This window comes from Schistocerca nitens, chromosome 5 (genome assembly GCF_023898315.1).
Source record: "Schistocerca nitens isolate TAMUIC-IGC-003100 chromosome 5, iqSchNite1.1, whole genome shotgun sequence".
NCBI classification, from domain to species: Eukaryota; Metazoa; Arthropoda; class Insecta; order Orthoptera; family Acrididae; genus Schistocerca; species Schistocerca nitens.
The window spans coordinates 676906196-676928577 of record NC_064618.1 but is presented as its reverse complement, the minus strand read 5'-3'; the positions used below and the strand labels follow the sequence as shown (position 1 = coordinate 676928577).

The 22382-nt window shown below is 46.7% G+C and overlaps 1 protein-coding gene across 2 annotated transcripts in view; it reads left to right on the top strand.

The window, feature by feature from the left end:
- The window catches only part of LOC126259463 (major facilitator superfamily domain-containing protein 10), a 171227-nt gene that overhangs the window by 85498 nt on the left and 63347 nt on the right, over nt 1-22382 (top strand). For both annotated transcript variants that reach the window (XM_049956292.1, XM_049956291.1), the window contains exons 6-8: nt 2253-2358; nt 15236-15456; nt 20562-20652. In XM_049956292.1, coding sequence (XP_049812249.1) covers nt 2253-2358; nt 15236-15456; nt 20562-20652 — 418 coding nt within the window. The remainder of the gene's footprint in view (nt 1-2252; nt 2359-15235; nt 15457-20561; nt 20653-22382) is intronic.

Genomic DNA, 22382 nt, shown 5'->3' with positions numbered 1-22382 from the left:
TCCAGATTAAAGAGTCTTCTGAATGACTTAAGGCAAAAGTCATAATGATTCCTCTGAAAACGTCACAGCTGATTTACTCTCTCATTCTGAGCTTGAATTCTCTGTTTCCACTAAGTTTTTAATTGCCACTTCATCCTATTGAGAGGTTTGTCTTGGTATGTATATGTTTCTGTTCGTTGTGCTATTTGTATCAAACAAAAACAATCACTTGAGAAAACTGTAACATTACAAAGAGAGACAATGGTTCGCCAGTACTTACTTTCAGGAGGTAGGTATTCAAAGTACTGCTGGTAGACAAAAAAAAAAAAAAAAAAAAAAAAAAAAATGTTCTATTATTTGGAACTGTCAGTTTTTCTTTAGAAGAATGTGTGGACTGGGAAGGGGGGTAAGGATGAGGGGGGGGGGGGAGACCCAGCTGTTGGGTATGCATATTTCAGCTATCACTAGCAAATTTTGCTGTGCAGTTTTGTTTTCACATAGCTCAATGTTTGATATCTTATCTCCTGAGCTGTGTGTCTTCAATCCTATGATTCTGCATGTACATTCAATGGTATATGTGAATACTGTCTGCAAAAGGTGTCATGAACAGTTAGTAGTAAAGAAGCAATAAATTAAAATACTATGCCTGATGTGGCAGTTTTACTGCATTGTGGTGATAATGTTCGCTGTGGGGGAGGGGGCATCAGCGAGAATCTTTTCCACACACATACCTTTGATAAGTAGGTGGTTCTTCCCCCACAGCATTTCTTTCCAGACAGTAAGTGATACGTGTACAAAATCTGGTTCAAATTGATCCAGTGGTTTAGGAGTACGTACGTACGCACATACATACATACATACATACATACACTATGTGATAAAAATTATCTAGACACCCCCAAAAACATATGTTTTTTCATATTAGGTGCATTGTGCTGCCAGGTACTCCATATCAGCAACCTCAGTACTCATTAGACATCGTGAGAGAGCAGATTGGGGCACTGTGCAGAACTCACGGACTTCGAACATGGTCAGGTGATTTGGTATCACTTGCATCATATGTCTGTACGCGAGATTTCCACACTCCTAAACATCCCTAAGTCCACTGTTTCCGATGTGATAGTGAAGTGGAAACGTGAAGGACACGTACAGCACAAAAGCGGACGGGCCGACATCATCTGTTGACTGACAAGAGACTGCCGATAGTTGAAGAGGGTCGTAATGTGTAATAGGCAGACACCTATCCAGATTGTCACACAGAAATTCCAAACTGCATCCGAATCCACTGCAAGTACTATGATAGTTAGGCGGGAGTTGAGAAAACTTGCGTTTTGTGGTTGAGCGGCTGCTCCTAAGCCACAAATCGCGCCGGTAAATGCCAAACGACGCCTCGCTTGGTGTAAGGAGCATAAACATTGGACGATTGGACAGTGGGAAAACGTTGTGTGGAGTGACGAATCACAATGTGACGATCCGATGGCAGGTTGTAGGTATGGTGAATGCCCAGTTATCGTCATCTGCCAGCTTGTGTAGTGCCAACAGTAGAATTCGGAGGTGGTGGTGTTATGGTGTGGTCATGTTTTTCATGGAGGGGGCTTGAACCCCTTGTTGTTTTGTGTGACACTACCACAGCACAGGCCTACATTGATGCTTTAAGCACCTTCTTGCTTCCCACTGTTGAAGAGCAATTTGGGGATGGCGATTGCGTCTTTCAACACGATCGAACAGCTGTTCATAACGCAAGGCCTGTGGCGGAGTGGTTACACAACAGTAACATCCCTGTAATGGACTGGCCTGCACAAAGTCCTGACATGAATCCTATAGAACACTTTGGGGATGTTTCGGAATGCTGACTTCGTATCAGGCCTCACCGACAGACATCGGCACCTCTCCTCAGTGCAGCACTCTGTGAAGAATGGGTTGCCATTCCCCAAGAAACCTTACAGCACCTGATTGAGTGCATGCCTACGAGAGTGAAAGCTGCCATCAAAGCTAAGGGTGGGCCAACACCATATTGAATTCCAGCATTACTGATGGAGGGTGCCACTAACTTGTAAGTCCTTTTCAGCCAAATGTTGGATTCTTTTGATCACAAAGTATATGTATATTTTTATAATACATGTGGATTATGCTACTTGATCAGCTGCTGCTACTGATAACAGTGATGAGATAACTAATGATCAGTCTTCATTTAAAAAAATAGGGCATTGTAGATATTTTACTTTCTTATTTGAGAATGCATTAGGATTGTGTGTTTTTTATTTTTTCATCAGAACAAAAGGGCAAGTTCTGTGGCTGGAAGCTTAAGCCAAGCAGCTGCATACATCAGCATTCCGGATTTATTTCTCTTCAGAGCTGTTAAAAACATCTCACAAGAAGGTAAAGAACTCAATAAGTTCAGAATGAAATTCTGTATGGTAATATTCTAGATAGTAGACAAGAGCTGTGTATGAAGAAAGATGATATGGTGAATTCAATACCAACACCTTGCCAGAGCATATAAAATGTCATGTAAGAAATTTATTGAAGTTTTAAACTGAATTAAATGACTTTCTGATTGTGTTGATTTAATTGTACTACACTTAAATTAAATGTAGTATACAACAGATAATTAAATGTAATATATGTCTGACAGCTTTCTACATCCCTAAGATCACTCTCCACTGGGTGCTTGGAGTGATTATTGTTCTAAGGAGAAATGTTTAATGCCTAGTGTTATACATGCAGTTACAAACACAACTCATAAAATAGTTTTTTATCACGTTATGATCATCAAGAGATCCCCCTGCGGGTCCGGGGTAAGAATAGGCCCGAGGTATTCCTGCCTGGTGTAAGAGGCGACTAAAAGGAGTTTCAACCATTTCGGCCTTCCATGTGATGGTCCCCCTTGGGGTTTGACCTCCATTTTTCAAAATTCTACAGAAGTAAGAGCCTTTTGGGGAAGGACGCCTTCCGTGGTGTATCACTGGTCCTCCGTGCACTACGACCTTGGCACTCAGCATTGTAACGGCGTTGTAACCATACCCACTATTCCTCAAATTGGGCCTAAACGCCTAATGGGTTGTACAAGTTACGCCCATAGTGCGTCCCCATCTGCACCTACGATCATGATGGACTTTCCATGGCACCCGAAATCCAGCATGGTAGCCAGCCCGTTGTGGTGGGGTCGTCATGTACCCTCTAGGTTGTAGCCCCCTGACAACACAGGGATCGTACTGCCGATACCTGAGCTGCACCCTCCCCACGTCAGCCAAGGAGTAGATGCCCGTCTCCTTGGGGCATCAGGCCTCCCGGCAACGGTCATCCTGCCAGGTGGCCCTTGCTGAGGCTGGGTGGCGCCCGTGGGGAGAGCCCCTGGTCGGAGTGGGTGGTATCGGGGCGGACGTTTCGCAGATGAAACGTCAACATGTATCAGGTCGCTCTGCGGCCAAGTCTTTTAAAAAGAAAGGTACTGTCTCTGGTTCTGGTTCTCCTGCCCTTTCCCCCTTGGCCACTGCCTGGGAGGAAGGACAGGCCCGCTGGCTTGGGGCGAAGTACTTCCCCCGCAATTTGGTCTGTTCTCGGACCGATGGGGGGACGTTCGCCACCTCCAAGCCCATGTTCTTTGTTCAGCACATCGAGGACATCTTCGGGGAAATCGAGGCTCTCAGTAAAATGCGTTCGGGGTCCGTTCTTATAAAGACCACCTCTGCCACACAGTCAGCGGCGCTCCAGGCGTGCGACTGACTAGGGGACATCCCAGTGTCCATTGTCCCGCATCTGGCACTGAATAGGACGCAGGGGGTTATTTTTCATCGGGACCTCCTGCTGCAATCTGATGAGGAGCTCAGGGCCAACCTGGAGCGCCGAGGCGTGCATTTCGTCCGGCGAGTCCAGCGCGGCCCCAAAGATCGTGGCATCGACACCGGGGCCTTTATCCTCCCCTTCGAGGGGGACGTTCTCCCGGAGAAGGTAAAGGTGATGTGCTACCGGTGCGACGTGCGACCTTATGTCCCGCCTCCTATGCGCTGCTTTCGGTGTTTGCGCTTTGGGCACATGTCGTCACGGTGTGAGGCTGAGCCCCTTTGTGGCGATTGTGGACGTCCTCTTCGTGAGGAACATACATGCACCCCACCACCTCGGTGCGTTAATTGTCCTGGCATCCACTCGCCTAGATCTTTAGACTGCCCCGTGTATCAGAAGGAGAAGAAGATTCAAGAACTCAAAACTTTCGATCGTCTCTCTTATTCTGAGGCCAGGAAGAAGTATGACCGCCTCCATCACATGACGTTGACAACTTCATTTGCCTCAGTCGTGTCCACTCCTTCCACAGTATCCTCACCCCTATCCTGTCCCCCCTCCACCTCCTCCCCCCATCCGGGGTCTATGCCTCCGCCTCCCAAGTCCCTCCCTTCCAAATCCTCCTCCCCCGCGGCCCCCGCCCCCTCTGCCCCAGGGGCCACCCTTCCTCCTCCTCCCACCCGCCGCCTGAGAAGCGATCCTATTCTCAGGCGTCCATCGGGGAAACGTTCCGGACCCCGGCTTCCGAGGTCCGGCGTTCCAAAACGGACCCCGCACGTGAGGACCTTCTTCGGGTCCAGCCCACCATCCCTGTGCCTCCTCGGACTTCCAAGAAGGCCTCCAAGAAGAAGTCTCTATCCCCCTCTCCACCCCGACGCGTTTCGTCTGACGCTCCATCCGTGAGTCGCTGCTCCCAGCCGTCCTCAGTTTCGCCGGGATGCTCTGCTGCCAGGCGCTCAGCTGGCCTCTCATCGGCAAATGATGCTGCCCCTCCTACACAACCCGGGACAGCGGCCGCACCTGGCGACGACTCGATGGAACAGGATCCGCCTCCCGCCGGTTGTAGCGTTGTTCCCTCGACACCTGGCCCTCCGCGGCTGTTGAGGTGACGAGCTCTTCCCCCGTCTCGTTCTCCCCTTTTTTCTGACTAGCGATGGCCTTGTTACATTGGAACATAAGAGGTATTCGATCTAATTGGGAGGAATTACAACTGCTCCTCCGCCTGCACTGTCCGCTCGTCCTTGGTCTCCAGGAAACCAAGTTGCGCCCAACTGACTGTATTGCCTTTACCCACTATACCTCGGAGCGGTATGACCTCATCCCTGTGGACGTTATTCCAGCTCATGGTGGGGTCATGTTGCTCGTTCAGGACGATGTCTATTACCATCCCATCCCATTGACCACCCCACTCCAAGCAATAGCTGTCCGTATTACTCTCTCTGCCTTTACTTTTTCAGTTTGTACCGTCTACACTCCATCGTCATCCGCAGTTAGTCGGGCTGACATGATGCACCTGATTGTTCAGCTTCCTCCGCCGTTTTTATTGTTGGGCAACTTCAATGCCCATCATCCCCTTTGGGGCTCTCCTGCATCCTGTCAGAGAGGCTCCCTCTTGGCGGATGTCTTCAACCATCTCAATCTTGTCTGCCTCAACACTGGCGCCCCGACTTTCCTCTCGGACTCTACTCATACCTACTCCCACTTGGACCTTTCGATCTGTTCTACCACTCTTGCCCGTCGGTTCGAGTGGTATGTCCTTTCTGACACCTATTCGAGCGACCACTTCCCCTGTGTCGTTCGTCTCCTGCACCACACCCCATCCCCACGTCCTTCGAGCTGGAACATACCAAAAGCTGACTGGGGACTTTACTCCTCCCTGGCGACCTTTCCGGACCACGATTTTCTCAGTTGTGACAGTCAGGACGAATACCTCACGGCTGTTAAAATCAATGCTGCCGAAGGTTCCATTCCTCATACTACCTCTTCTTCACGTCGCGTTTCCATCCCCTGGTGGAATGAGGCTTGTAGAGACGCTATCCGTGCTCGACGACGTGCTTTGCGCACCTTTCGCCGCCATCCTACATTGGCGAATTGTATTGGATACAAACGACTCCGAGCGCAATGCTGTAGAGTCATCAAAGACAGCAAAAAAGCTTGTTGGGCCTCTTTCGCCAGCTCCTTTAACAGTTTTACTCCCTCTTCTGTCATTTGGGGTGGCCTGCGCCGGCTGTCGGGCATTAAGGCCCACTCCTCGGTACCTGGCCTGACCTCAGGTAATGAGGTCCCTGTTGATCCTGTAGCTGTCTCCAACGCCTTCGGCCGCTTTTTCGCGGAGGTTTCAAGCTCCGCCCATTACCACCCTGCCTTCCTTCCCAGGAAAGAGGTAGAAGAGGCTCGGCGACCTTCCTTCCACTCGCTGAATCTGGAAACTTATAATGCCCCCTTTACTATGCGGGAACTCGAACAGTGCGCTTGCACTGTCCCGGTCCTCTGCTCCGGGGCCAGATGCCATTCACGTTCAGATGCTGGCACACCTTTCTCCGGTAGGCAAAAGCTTCCTTCTTCGTACCTACAATCGCGTCTGGACCGAAGGTCAGGTCCCCATGCATTGCCGTGACGCCGTCGTTGTTCTTATACCCAAACCTGGGAAGGATAGACACCTTCCTTCTAGTTACCGCCCCATTTCTCTTACAAGCTGTGTCTGTAAGGTGATGGAGCACATGGTTAACGCTCGGTTAGTCTGGATTCTTGAATCTCGACGGCTACTTACCAATGTTCAATGCGGCTTTCGTCGCCGCCGCTCCGCTGTTGACCACCTTGTGACCTTCTCGACATTCATCATGAACAACTTTTTGCGTAAGCGCCAAACGGTAGCCGTGTTCTTCGATTTGGAGAAGGCTTATGATACCTGTTGGAGAGGAGGTATCCTCCGCACTATGCACAGGTGGGGGTCTACGCGGTCGCCTGCCCCTTTTTATTGATTCCTTTTTAACAGATCGAAAGTTTAGGGTACGTGTGGGTTCTGTATTATCCGACGTCTTCCTCCAGGAGAACGGAGTGCCTCAGGGCTCCGTCTTGAGCGTAGTCCTTTTTGCCATCGCGATCAATCCAATTATGGATTGTATTCCACCTAATGTCTCAGGCTCTCTTTGTCGATGACTTCGCGATCTACTGCAGTGTCCAGAGAACATGCCTCCTGGAGTGCTGCCTTCAGCGTTGTCTAGACAGCCTATACTCATGGAGCATGGCAAATGGCTTCCGGTTCTCTGAAGAGAAGATGGTTTGTATCAACTCAGAGTTCTTAGTGGTTCATCTTGGGGAGCGGATCGCACTGTCCTGCTTCGCTTGTATCGGTCCATAGTCCGATCGAAGCTGGATTATGGGAGCTTCGTCTACTCGTCTGCTCGGCCATCTCTCTTACGCCGTCTCAACTCCATCCAACATCGGGGGTTACGTCTTGCGACCGGAGCCTTCTACACTAGTCCCGTCGACAGTCTTTGTGCTGAAGCTGCCGAATTACCATTCACCTACCGGCGCGACGTACTGCTGCGTCGGTATGCTTGCCGGCTGTAGTCAATGCCCGACCACCCCTCTTATCAGTCCTTCTTCGCCGATTCTCTTGACCGTCAGTACGGGTTGTATGTGTTTGCCCTGCTGCCCCCTGGAGTCCGCTTCAGTCGCCTGCTTTGACAATTGGATTTTGCCCTCCCCACCACCTTCAGAGAGGGTGAGAGCCCGACACCACCTTGGCACCAGGCTCCGGTTCATATTTATCTCGACCTCAGCTCGCTCCCGAAGGAGGGTACTCCGGCTGCAGTGTATTGCTCACGGTTTGTCGAACTTCGTGCGCGACTTGCCAGTCACACCTTTATTTACACTGATGGCTCCAAAACTGACGATGGTGTTGGCTGTGCCTTTGTCGTCGGGGCCGTCACCTTTAAATACCGGCTCCTCGACCAGTGTTCCAGCTTTACGGCCGAGCTTTTTGCTCTCCATCAGGCTGTTCAGTATGCCCGCCGCCTCTGCCATTCATCGTATGTACTCTGCTCTGATTCACTCAGTGCTCTTCAGAGCCTTGGAGCTCCATATCCGGTCCATCCCTTGGTGCAACGGATCCAGGAGTCCCTCCATTCTTTCGCTGAGGGTGGCTCTCCTGTCAGCTTTCTGTGGGTTCCCGGCCATGTAGGAGTGCTTGGGAATGAGGCTGCTGATTCTGCAGCCAAGGCTGCACTCCTCCTGCCTCGGCCAGCCTCCCATTGTGTCCCGTCATCTGACGTTAGTGGGGTTGTTTGTAAGAGGCTTGTGTCGTTGTGGTGGGATACTTGGTCATCCCTTCAAGGAAACAAGCTCCGGGCAGTAAAACCGTTCCCAACTGCTTGGACAACCTCCTCCCGACCATCTCGGCGAGAAGAGGTCATACTGACTGCTTGGACAACCTCCTCCCGACCATCTCGGCGAGAAGAGGTCCTTCTGACCAGGTTGCGGATTAGGCATTGCCGGTTTAGCCACCGCTAGCTGCTCCCCGGAGACCCAGCCCTGCAGTGCCCTTGTGGTCAAGCATTAACAGTGTGCCTTGTTCTATTGTTGTGTCCCCGCTTTAGTCAATCGCGTGTTGTCCTGTCCGTGCCATCTACTTTACCGGATATTTTAGCTGATGACGGTCGAGCAGCTGCTCGTGTTCTTCATTTTATAACTTTGACTGGCTTGTCCAAAGACATCTAACTCTTTTACTTATTTTATCTGCATCTTTGTAAGGACTTTCTGGTGTCCCCCCCTCCCCCTCCCCTTGAGTTTTACTAGATTCTATGTGCTCTAACAATTATGACTGGGCGCTAATGACCTCAGTAGTTGAGCGCCCTTAAACCCCAACAAAAAAAATCATCAAGAGATAATGCCAACCCCCCTCCTCATTCCTCTCTGCTCATTCTCCCCCTCGCCCGCTCCCCTCCCTCCCTCGCCCGCTCCCCTCCCTCACTCCCTCGCCCGCTCCCCTCCCTCCCTCCCTCGCCCGCTCCCCTCCCTCCCTCCCTCGCCCGCTCCCCTCCCTCCCTCCCTCGCCCGCTCCCCTCCCTCCCTCCCTCGCCCGCTCCCCTCCCTCCCTCCCTCCCTCCCTCGCCCGCTCCCCTCCCTCCCTCCCTCCCTCCCTCCCTCGCCCGCTCCCCTCCCTCCCTCCCTCCCTCCCTCGCCCGCTCCCCTCCCTCCCTCCCTCGCCCGCTCCCCTCCCTCCCTCCCTCCCTCCCTCGCCCGCTCCCCTCCCTCCCTCCCTCCCTCCCTCGCCCGCTCCCCTCCCTCCCTCCCTCCCTCCCTCCCTCCCTCCCTCCCTCCCTCCCTCGCCCGCTCCCCTCCCTCCCTCCCTCCCTCCCTCCCTCCCTCGCCCGCTCCCCTCCCTCCCTCCCTCCCTCCCTCCCTCGCCCGCTCCCCTCCCTCCCTCCCTCCCTCCCTCCCTCGCCCGCTCCCCTCCCTCCCTCCCTCCCTCCCTCCCTCGCCCGCTCCCCTCCCTCCCTCCCTCCCTCGCCCGCTCCCCTCCCTCCCTCCCTCCCTCCCTCGCCCGCTCCCCTCCCTCCCTCCCTCCCTCCCTCGCCCGCTCCCCTCCCTCCCTCCCTCCCTCCCTCCCTCGCCCGCTCCCCTCCCTCCCTCCCTCCCTCCCTCCCTCGCCCGCTCCCCTCCCTCCCTCCCTCCCTCGCCCGCTCCCCTCCCTCCCTCCCTCCCTCGCCCGCTCCCCTCCCTCCCTCCCTCCCTCGCCCGCTCCCCTCCCTCCCTCCCTCGCCCGCTCCCCTCCCTCCCTCCCTCCCTCGCCCGCTCCCCTCCCTCCCCCGCTCCCCTCCCTCCCTCCCTCGCCCGCTCCCTCCCTCCCTCCCTCCCTCCCTCCCTCCCTCGCCCGCTTCCCTCCCTCCCTCCCTCGCCCGCTTCCCTCCCTCCCTCCCTCGCCCGCTCCCTCCCTCCCTCCCTCCCTCGCCCGCTCCCTCCCTCCCTCCCTCCCTCGCCCGCTCCCTCCCTCCCTCCCTCCCTCCCTCGCTCCCTCCCTCCCTCCCTCCCTCCCTCGCCCGCTTCCCTCCCTCCCTCCCTCCCTCGCCCGCTCCCTCCCTCCCTCCCTCCCTCGCCCGCTCCCTCCCTCCCTCCCTCCCTCGCCCGCTCCCTCCCTCCCTCCCTCCCTCGCCCGCTCCCTCCCTCCCTCCCTCCCTCCCTCCCTCCCTCGCCCGCTCCCTCCCTCCCTCCCTCGCCCGCTCCCCTCCCTCCCTCCCTCCCTCCCTCCCTCCCTCCCTCCCCCGCTCCCCTCCCTCCCTCCCTCCCTCCCTCGCCCGCTCCCCTCCCTCCCTCCCTCCCTCCCTCGCCCGCTCCCCTCCCTCCCTCCCTCCCTCCCTCCCTCCCTCGCCCGCTCCCCTCCCTCCCTCCCTCGCCCACTTCCCTCCCTCCCTCCCTCCCTCGCCCGCTCCCCTCCCTCCCTCCCTCCCTCGCCCGCTCCCCTCCCTCCCTTCCTCCCTCGCCCGCTCCCCTCCCTCCCTCCCTCCCTCGCCCGCTCCCCTCCCTCCCTCCCTCCCTCGCCCGCTCCCCTCCCCTCCCTCCCTCACTCGCCCGCTCCCCTCCCCTCCCTCCCTCACTCGCCCGCTCCCCTCCCCTCCCTCCCTCACTCGCCCGCTCCCCTCCCCTCCCTCCCTCACTCGCCCGCTCCCCTCCCCTCCCTCCCTCCCTCACTCGCCCGCTCCCCTCCCCTCCCCTCCCCTCCCTCCCTCCCTCGCCCGCTCCCCTCCCCTCCCTCCCTCACTCGCCCGCTCCCCTCCCCTCCCTCCCTCACTCGCCCGCTCCCCTCCCCTCCCTCCCTCACTCGCCCGCTCCCCTCCCCTCCCTCCCTCCCTCTCTCGCCCGCTCCCCTCCCTCTCTCGCCCGCTCCCCTCCCTCTCTCGCCCGCTCCCCTCCCTCTCTCGCCCGCTCCCCTCCCTCTCTCGCCCGCTCCCCTCCCTCTCTCGCCCGCTCCCCTCCCTCTCTCGCCCGCTCCCCTCCCTCTCTCGCCCGCTCCCCTCCCTCCCTAGCCCCGCCCCGCCCCCTCCGCTGCTTCACATCCTCCCCTCCGCTCACCTCCCTCACACCCTCCCCCACCACAGCTGCTCACATCCCTCTGATCCCTCAGCCCCTCGTCTCCACTCCCATACTGACAATGTCAGAAATGTTCATAAATTAGGTTTTTCGAGTAGCCCTACAGAAAATAAATGAATTCGGGTACTTTGGCTTACCATAAGGCCCTCACTACAGATCCACTTAAAAGGAAATTATTTGTTCAGTTGGCACTGTCTTGACCCATAGAAGGGGACAGAAGCTTTCTTGTACATAAACTACAAAAATTGGGCCAAACTTGGTGGTAGCACAGGTGGCCCAATTGAACGATGATGCTGACACCATACTTCTCTTCGTGCTTCTGTACTTTTGTGCTGTGAGAGTTTTCTTCTGCCCACGTGTGTATTGTGAGAATGTTCTGCATCCCCCTGCTGAAGAAACTCCATTAGTTCTTGTACTTGAAAAATGATGGGCCTTGCTTCTCATGACATACAGTGTAGCTGTAGAAGTAAAAGCTCTGCTGGTAGTCTGTGCAGTATTTGCACTATCGATCTTTGGGGCATTCCTAATTCAGCACCCAGAAACCTGGTGCTCACTGTGCTATTCTTCACCACAGTTTGAAAAATATGAGCTGCACGTGGGAAAATGGCACCGAGCTCTCTCATACCACTTCACATTGTGCCCTCAAGCATAGAATATCATGTCTTGCGAAGACTGTCTTTATCTGATACTGCTCAAGATTAATTTCTTTCCCTTCTTTAGGTACACACAGTCTCAGAAAGAGGAGGATTGTTGAAGTACCTTTGGCTTTTCATAGTCCTCAATATGGTCAGTTTTTAAGCAATACTGACTTGGTGAACTGGCAGAGTTCTGTGTAATTTTTAAGGCACCTCTCCTCAGTCATGGATATTGTGCCTATGCATCTTTTTGGCAGAGGATGTTGTAGGCTCCTGGCTCGAAGAGGCCCAGGTCATCTTATCCATGTACTTCTATTGCCAAGATCTTGGAAAGTGGGAAATGTAGCATTATTCTATCCCCAAAAATAGTCCTGATTTGAAGTTTCAATAGAAATAATTATATTTGTTGCTTTACGTGAATTATGCATTCCACAAGATAGTTTACAGCCTTGGTGACAACCTAGCAAGTAAGACAGTCAGCACTTACTACTGCTACCCGAGTCTATGTTTTTAAATTTTTGTGATACTTCTGGTAGTTGAATCTTATTTCACATTGGCAGAGCCATGCCGTGATGTCATTATTATATGTACATGCTGTATCAAGAACGACAGAGACCATGTATCGACTTTCATGATTGTTGGAGATGCTAAACTGCGGTAGCCATTTTTGCAGACAAATTAAAGGAGCAACTGATTATATCCTCAGTTGGTATATTCACTGCAATTTTGGAAGCTATTGACGTCTTTATTTCCTTTTGAGAATACGAACCTGCCAAATTTTGGAAAAAAGAGCTCACAATACACTTTGTAAATTGTAAATTTGAGAGCTAGTTCAATCAGCTTCACATTTCCTTGTCAATTAAACAGAGTTTTGCAATGATAGTTCAAAGCTACTGAGTGTCAAATTCGTTTAAAGGTGAAGCTTGTCTCCAAGTAGCAGTGTGCAGCATGGAATGGAAACCATGTTCTTTCTTACCTCATCACAAGTAGGGAATTACTTTCAGAAAAGATTCAGTTGTCAAAATTAAAGATTGAAATATCTAACACCAAAGTATATCCTCCATATTGTCAACCAAGTACAAATATCATTGAAGAGCTGCATCAGTGTCTGAAGTTGTCCCAGTACTGTTAGTTTATTAGTAAGAGGTATTGAATCTGATCTCCAAGCACACTTCACACTTGAGATTTCCAGCCTCGTTGTGGAGAGAGACTGGTGCTAGTCCGATTTACTTGCTGTGAGACATCAGAGAAGTCATTAGTCTCATCTAATGCTAAATGTAACATCTCATTTAGTTCCTATGTACATGATAGGTGTAGCATTTTTGCAGAAAATAGGTGACAGAAGTTTTTTTCTCAAATACCAGCTTGAAGTGATCACTGAGCTGACAATATTTGCAAATGGTTCTTATATCAGTAAAATGCAAAGTTTTGTTAAGATTACTCATTTAACATTCAATACATTTTAAAATTTGCAGTTGCCAAATGATGATGAGTAGGGGTATGAACTATGCTGTTCCTGAGGAAAATTGGGTGAATATATTAAATTACCTGGAAAAATAATCTGTGGCATGTTGTGCCCTTCTGCATCCATGTTTCATGTGTCAGGGCAGACTACTTCTCTCAAACACATTGTCATTAGTCATGCTCAAGCTTTTAGGAGTGTGATAAGTAATGTTAACAAAACTTTGTATTTACGTACGTGATGTGTGTAACTGGTTAACAATTGGGAGAATATATAGCTTGGTGTTAAACATTTGTCTTTAATTTTAACAACTGATTCATTTCTAAAGGCAGTTCCCTACTTGTGTTGAGTTTAATGTAGACTCCATTCCACACTGCTACTTGGCAGCAATTTTTTGCATTAAAAACAAACAAACAAAAAAAAAAAACCCAGTAGTTCCAAACATGGGACTTCTTTCACCAAATAACTTCACTTGGCAGACTGGCCACTGAGATGCTTATACATGGACTATCAAATTTACTAATTACAAAGCATATTGAATTCATTTTTTTCCCAAAAGTTTGCAGGTTCACCTTTTCAATGAAAATAAAGACATAAATAGCTTCCAAAATTGCAGTGAATATACCAATTGATGATATAATCAGCTGCTCCTTTAATTTGTCTGCAAAAATGGCTACCACAGTTTAGCACCTCAGATGACCACGGAAATCAATATATGGTCTCTGTCGTCTTCGATACAGCATGTACACATCATAATGACGTCACGCTTGACACTACCAGCATGCAATAAGACTTGCACTACTTTAGGTACCTCTCTTAGAGATCAGTTCCAGTTTTGAGGAATATGGCAATAGTGGCTGGGATTAATACTGAATGTCATGTGGATATTGATGGAAAAAGTCTCTATCTTCATTTCTGACAACAGGTTTATTTGTCGCTTGACAGATCTCCTGAAATCGGATAATGTTATTTGTGTGTTGTTCTGTGAAGTATCGTAACAAGATGTTAAGGTGTTACGAAAAAACTTCAGGAAGAATGACAACAAATGACCTGATATGATGAGCAATTGTCTCTGTCAATTGAAATTTTCCTGCTATGGATTCTTCATTCTACAAGGTATTTGTTTGTCAGTACTGTGTTCTCTTTGTCTAGGCTTCCATGCCTTTCAGTAAAAGCGAAACCCTTATATGATAACTCGGCTTCCATCTGTTGAGGCCCCCTTTCTCTCAGGAACTGGTAGAGGTATCAAGTTGAAATTTGTCAAATACTGTGGTATATACAAGGGTGGTCTTCTAGAGGATTTCTTGAAAGGAAATAAACTTTTTGTATGATGCCAGTATGTTATACACTGGGAGGCCCAGTGCCTATTTTTGCCAAAATTGATGGATTCACAATTATTAAAATGTTCTGGGCTGTTATGCCATTGTTGAATGGATTTCGAATTTTAACCCAATACTTTGTCCCCATGTGTGAAAGACATTTTCAAAGGGGAGTGTAGCTTCTTTGAGTGTCTGATTCACACCAGACTCGGTAGCAACCCAGGGTGTGAATCGGGCACTCGAAGCAGCTACAATCCCCCTCGGAAATGTCTTCCGCAAATGGGGACAAAACATTGAGTTCATATGTGAAATCCATTCGGTCACAGCATAATAGCCCAGAAAATTTTATTGTGACATTTCTGGCCGAGAAAGTTGACATTTCACAATTAATAGATTCTTCATGTTTTTCATACAGAGTAATCATTCTTGGATATAGAGCATTCTGGAAGAATAAAAAGTAGGTTTTTCACTATAAATACTGGTATCTGTTACATGTGTTTTTAAACCATAACTGCTAACATTAGTTGTTTCATTTGTCTGTGTGTTTCGCTCACACATCAGCAAAACTGAGGAAAGCGTCCGTAGCTCCTTATGGATAGGGGGAGATAACTCCATATGTTACTTCCTACTGTGGTTGCACCTAGCCACGAATGTCCTTGATAACTGCATGCACTAGAACCATAATTTGAAGAAACTTCTTAAATCATAAATGTGTTAAAACACTAAAATTTCTCCTGGTGATGAGGACAGCACACATGCAGGAAGGGGGTAAGGAAAATTGAGTCAATCAGGATTTCATACTCACTGATGGCCTTCAAGGTTATCGCTTACAGTTGGCTTTATTATGTGTTTGGAGATACCATTAGGTCTAATTACAAATAATATTGAAATTTATTTTGTTAGTTAATATGCCCTGTTAAAATAATGCTTTGGTTTTGAAGTACGTGATAGTTTAATTTTCATTTCAGATTTAAGAAAGCTACAAACATTGGGTCTTATTTACTTCGTATATCTGTTTTTGTATTCTGGTTTGGAGTTTACTCTGACATTTTTGACCCATCATAAGTTCAATTACACTTCCATGCAACAAGGTTGGATGTTTTTTGTCATTGGTTTGACAATGGCCGTCATGCAAGGAAGCTACGTTCGCAAATTACCTGAACATAAAATCAAGCCAACAGCAGTGCTGGTAAGTTATCATTAATATAACAACTGTCAGTGTACATTGTGTCTCTAGTTTAAGGTTGAATGAGTTTATTTAAAAAAGAAAAAGTCATTTACCAAAACCCGATGATCAAATGGACACATTAGTTTACTGGTTACAGTCTAAATATGACCATGTTTACTCTTCCCATTGGTGATGGGGAGAAGACAGAGGAGGAAGTGCGCAGGCTGTTTCAAATAGGACAAAAGTATGAATTTGCATGTGTTAAATTCTTCCTGCACCTCCTCCTCAAAGTAAGTGCTCAGGTACTTGACCAGTTGTATTTTTCAGTCAGTTTTGTATAGCAGGACTGTTGTGAGGTCAAGAAGAAAAACCAGAGAAGTGCAAGTAGGACTTGAGCTCTGAGGGTTCCATAAAAACTTAATCATGTTTATTGATAATGTTGACATTTTTATGTGGTTCAATGGCCTGGTGCAATTGTTTCACTTGGATGCCACTTTGGTGACTCGCATATCTCTTGTGCCAGTTATCCAACTGGCAATAGGGGACCTATAGTTTAACGTATAATCTGAACCATGTGTTGTTTCTGGCCACTCTTGATGTGGTTGACAGATAAAAATGAAGATTGGAAAATCTGTTGTCCGAAAGAGATAAGACACCATGATCTCTCGGTTTCCAGGCACATGTTTAACCACAAAACCACCAGGCCCAAAACATGTGGCAAAATACACATTAGATTAAAAAAAGTGGTAATGAATGTTGTTCACCTCAAAATGGGTCATCCATTAACATAACACTCAACTCCTCTGCACCACTCACGGTGGCGGGAGTGGCGACTTTGAAATCTTAAATAGGAACCCCTATTTTTTTATTGCAGAATTGGATTCTCCATGTAAAAATATGTAACTTTTGTATGAAACATTTCCTTCATTCCATGATAAATGGTGCTGAAATCGACAGACATGAATGTGGGGTGACAACTATTGCAAAACGGTCGGTATAATGCTATCATGTGACACAGTCTACCCTCCCACGATGCATTCTTAGACTAGATTTAGCATTACCCAGGAATGACGACATGGACATAGTAGTTGTGTGTTCCCTTCTGGGTGCTTGATTTTGGTGAGCCCCTTGCCTCTCATTATCTTGGGGTGCTAGATTACTATGAGTTCCCTTGCCTCTCAAGTGTTTCAAGGTGGCAAATGTTTGAAATGTTGTCCATTGTTTCTAATGCACATTGCAACTCTGTATCTGAATGACAATCTGACATGTATTAGTGTGTCTGCACTAATGTTTGCACATTCATTGCGAATTTGCTGCCACATATCTTCGGAGGTTTTTGGTACATCCATGTAAATGCTCTCTTTTAGCCATTGCCACTGGAAAAAATCAGAAGTAGTCAAATAAGATGAACAAGCGGGCCACATTTGAGGACCACCTCATCCAATCCATCAATCTTGATAGTTTAGATTCAAAACTTCTTGAGTTAGTCGTGAATAATGCACTGAGCTCCATCGTGTTAAAACCACATATCCAGTCTTGTTTGAAGCGGAACATCATCCGTTAGTATGGGTAAAACATTATCCACAATGGCGCTGTAAATTAGAGCAGTCAGATTACCTTCTATGAAGTATGGGCCAATTACATGCGTACCTAAAATGCCGCACCAAATGTTGACACTCCATGGGCATTGATGTTAAACTTGCTTTACTCAGTGGGGATTCTCCATTGACCAATAATGCATATTATATCGATTCACGTGCCCACAATTCGTAAAATGTGATTCATCGGAGAAAAATATCTGTGTAATGTAATTATCATTGACTGCCAGATGTTCCTGTATCCAGTTGCATAAATGAAGGTGATTGTGTAAATCATCGCCTTGCAGTTCTTTTTGCAGCGATAAATGAAATGGATGCCATTTGTATGCATGCAGTATGCATAGAACACTTCTTTGTGAAATTCTTGAACCTTGCACAATTTGCAGAGAACTAATGTGAGAATTTGCAGCTACCACAGCTAAAACATTACCAGTGTTATTTTCGTTTGCCACAGGCCACAGTTGGACCTTTTCTCTAGGTTTAATGATTCCCAGTTCAGCAAACAGACAACACTTTGAAATGTCATTGCAGATGACTATTCCTATCTGAGAACAGAGTAGCATACCTTTGATGAGCTTTGTCGTCATTTCTATGATGCTCAGTCTGAATGTGGACTGAGCGCATGATCGCAGTCGGTGTTTGTGGGAGGTGCCACATGATAGCATTATCAAAAATATCAAAAAAGTACTCAGATTGTCTTAATCGGATGTGTATTTGTTTCAGGTAATACCGTTTCAGGACAGTTGTCACCTCATTTGCAAGTTTGCTGATTACAGTGCCATCTATCGTGAAACAAAAGAAATGTTTCATACAAAAGTTGCATGTTCTTCCATAGAGCATCCAAATCTGCAATAAAAAATAGGGGTACCTACTTAAGATTTCAAAGTCACCTCCCACCCCCAGGGGGTTGTGCAGGGGGATTGAGCGTTATGTTACTGGATGTCCCTCTTCAAGGTGAACAATGTTTATTACCACTTTTTTTTTTTTTTAATCCGATGTGTATTTCACCAAATATTCTGACAAACAGTTTTAAATGCCTCATCCTGTAGATAGTTCATAATAGGGTTTGATGGGTGTGTTGGTGAGTATCAAAGTTTGGCATAATTGGCCACATCTTTTGGCTGCATTGATTTACAAGCCTATATTTTTTTACACTGCCGAGGAACCATAGCCCTAGTACCTGTTTCTGAGTAAAGGGGTCTTAACTGACAGACAGACAGACAGACAGATAGACAACAAAGGGATCCTGTAAAGGTTCAGCTTTTATCGATTGAGATTTGGAATACTTTAAGTATGTTAAGAATATTGAACTTTATGTACACTGATGGAGGAAAAAAATCACAACACCAAAAAATAATTAATGTAGTGTACTGAAATTTAGGGAATACATTTGTCTAGGTAACAAGTGATTAACATTGTAAAATCGCAGATTAAAGTAAGTGAGAGATAAGCTGTTGCAAATGTGAGATGCTGGTACATAAATAACCAGTGTAATTGTCAAATGTTGAATGCAAGTATGGGTATGCGCATGCATTGCATTGTACAGGTGTCAGATGTCAGTTTGTCGTGTGGAACTTGTCTGTTGTACTTGGTCAGTCAATCCAGGGATGGTTAATGCTGTTTGTAGATGATGCTGGTGTTGTCGTCTGATGGTGTCTCAAATATGCTTGACTGGAGGCATATCTGGTTATCAAGCAGGCAAAGGCAACATTTCGACACACTGCAGAGCATGTTGGGTTATTACAGCGGTATGTGTGTGTGTTATCATGTTGGAAAGCACCCCCTGAAATGCTGTTCATGAATGGCAGCACAACAGGTCAAATCACCAGATTGATGTACATATTTGCAGCCAAGGTGCATGGGATAACCATGCGAGTGCTCCTGCCATCACACAAAATACCACCCCATACACTAACTCGAGATATAGATTCAGCATGTCTAGCATGCAGACAAGTTGGTGGCAGGCCCTCAGCCAGCCTCCTTGTAACCAAACAGCCTTCATTGGCGCTGAGGCAGAACCAGATTTCATCAGAAAACTCATGCAGACCTCCACCCTCCCCTCCAGTGAGCCCTCGTTTGACACCACTGAAGTCACATATGGCAGTGGACTGCACACTAGAGAGGGACTGGCTCATATCTGTCCTTGAAGTAACCAATTTGTAGCAGTTTGTTGTGTGACTGGTGCCAACTGCTGCTCAGATTGCTGTTGCAGATGCAGTACGGTGCACCTGAGCTGCACGTCGAACATGCTGATCTTCCCTCTCAATAGTGCCACGTGACCGTCCGGAGCATGGTCTTCTTGTGACTATATTTTTGTGATGACTGCTGACATTGGCAACAGTTCTATCAAATCTTTCTGCAATATTTCAGAAGGAACATCCGGCCTGTCGTAGCCCAGTTACATTACCTCGTTCAAACTCATTGATAATGGTATATGCCACCTTAAAAGTATTCTTGACTATCATCAACTTGCCACATCCAATCCCAGGGGTATTTAATGCTCATGACCTTTACAGTGTTTATGTAAAGCAAACCTGATTTCTATCCTCATAGTTTTGCTATTGTCACTCCTATGTGACTGGCACGGAATTTGAATGGGCATCATCTTTCAGATTTAGAAACACACAACTCCTTCTAGGTGTTGTAATTTTGTACTGTCAGTGTATTTATAACTTTGATCCTTTCATTTTGGAAAAAGTGAAATAGAAATTTTAGCTAAAGTGAAATATGACAAGAGCCACTTGAAAAAGAGGTAAATAAAAATCTGTGCCATCTGTGAGGAACTTGACATGATAGTTAGTGCAAGTGGTGAAAGACCAAAAGAGCATAGTGAACATCTCAAGAATACCAGTTCTGCATGCAACATAGATATGCACTTGCAATCATTGTTATTGTAAAAATTATCATTAGTAGAAAGAAAGGGTGCATTTAATAGCATTGTTTTATCTGAGTAAAGAAGTGTGAAAATATTTAGTTTGGGGTGCAACAAGGTACTACAGTTAAAATTGTTGCAAAATTTATGCCCACAATGCTTATGGGCAATGATATAAGTAAGATATGAAAATGTAAGTAAGTTCTAGGACTGAGAGATGTAAGGAATAAAACAACAAAAAGGATGCAAGTGTGGGCATTGGAGAGGTAGAGAGATATTTGAATAAGCAGTGAATGTTAGCACAGAATGGGAGGAAATGCATGTGGATGGAAAACAATGTGGAAAGTAAGAAGAAAGAAAACATAGTTGTGGTCTACGCGTGTAATGTCTTCCTAGAGAAATTCTATAATCTGACAAAGGTTTCATAATCGATTTGGGAGTAGTATGTCACAGAGCTTCCCAAACTGTAGTACTAGTGAGCTATGAAAGCACCCAAAAGGCTTTGTGAAAAATGAAACTTGTATTTAAAAATATTTACATCAGCAAGAAATTGACTTCATGTGGTACATATAAATTAATTTCTTTGCATTTGTAGTGATTTTATTGTAAAACTCAACAGGTGTGTAATGAAGTATAGTAACTTGTTTCCTTTACAGGGCCTATTACTAATTGTACCAGCATTCATCGTCACAGGATTAGCTACATCTGTCATAGGCTTGTACATTGGGCTCTTGCTGTTTGCTGTCTGTAAGTAAATGGATCAAACTTCCTAGATGTACTGTGTTATAGGGAGGTGACATAGGCTCCTGGCAAAAATATGGGCATACATGGAGTGCAAAAACAGAAAGAAAGAAAGACAGTTTAAGAATTAAGTCAGTAAAGTACTTCAGTTGTCCTAGCCCTTGTATTTCTTTCTTCTTCATATAAGAAGAAGCCTTTCCCCGTATCTGTATCAACACATTGTCAGCTTTATATCTACAGTGCCACGTTGTCCCAGTAGTATTATAAAGAGAGAGCTACTACTGAACAGACATACCTAACACAGCTGATTTGGTAACATTACGCTCGGTTCACACAGCTGTTACCTCCAAAGATTGCTTCTGTGGGTGATTAATATTATTATGAAAGTTGTTAGTCATTGTGCCTATTCACAGCTGTAATGTGTTAATCTTAAGTTGAACACTTGTGTAAACAAATGTATGCTCCACTGTTCATTGGCTGCATTACTCAAGTATCTGGTATCTTCAGCACACTATTTCATCTTATAATAATTTTCTGTCAAGGAACATCTTAAATGAAAGGTTGGTACTATATCTTGAGAAATGTTCAGGTAGTTTTAGTACCATATATTGCAGAGGTATTCATATAGGTTGCAAATAACTGTGTCAGAGTTTCAGATGAAAGAGCTGACTAACAGCATTGGCACAGCTTTCCATTTGGATTTTTTTTTCCAGAATATAATTTAATAGATATTCATTAAAACAACTTTGATGATAATTAAGCCAATGCCACTGCTGGTGGCATCTTTTGAATGCAAAAATACTTAAGATAAAAGTATGGGTGAAAGCAGACTGTCAAATTTAGCCATTTTGTTGATGGAATACAAGACAGCTGATAAAACATGACTTCTGTGGTATAATCAAAACAAGGAAATGCAATGTAAAATTGTAATAAATACACACATTATCTCAAGTCTTGATTATAGCCAGTTTTTCATTTCTAATTGATAAATTGTATACTATTGATAACTTATGAGAAGCAAATAAAATTTGTTCATAATACTAAAGTCAATGTGCATTAGCTGCCATAACCAATGAGGTAGTATAATAGCTCTGCAAAGTAGAGGCTATTCATGCCCTGATACAATGTTTTATGTGGAAATAAAGATGCTTAGATGCTTGTAATCATTAGAAATGACAAGTCATGGCAGGGCAACAGCAGAAAGAAATTTGCAAAGGGTTTAAATAGTTAGCTTATTATGTCTGTAAATCAGGCCTGTGGATAGATAATTTTCCAAATTATTCCTCTTTTCCAGTGATTAAAGAGGCTAGGACTAGAAGGGGATGTACAAATTGATCCTAAACTGTTGTAGTTTTGACTGAGTAAAATAATAATTGGGTACCAAATTTGTATAATAGTTGTAAGCATACTGACCTGTATATATTTGACCTTGGTAGCTGCTCTTTCTGAAATTAATTGGTTTAATAATTTGATTGTTAAATGGTAACAACACTGTGAAGATTACCTGGAAGTCTTTTCACTTTATTGATAGTTGGCACATGATGATGATCAGCTCTCACTAAAAGCTTGCCTAATTCATATTTCATGGGCACCAAGAGTTCACACGTATTAACATTGGCAAAATGTGATCCAATTTCACCATTAAACATGGTCACATAGTCATTGCATATACTGAATGTTCACACATGTACAATTCATAATGCTTGTACAGTAATATTTATAATAGAGTGAGTCCC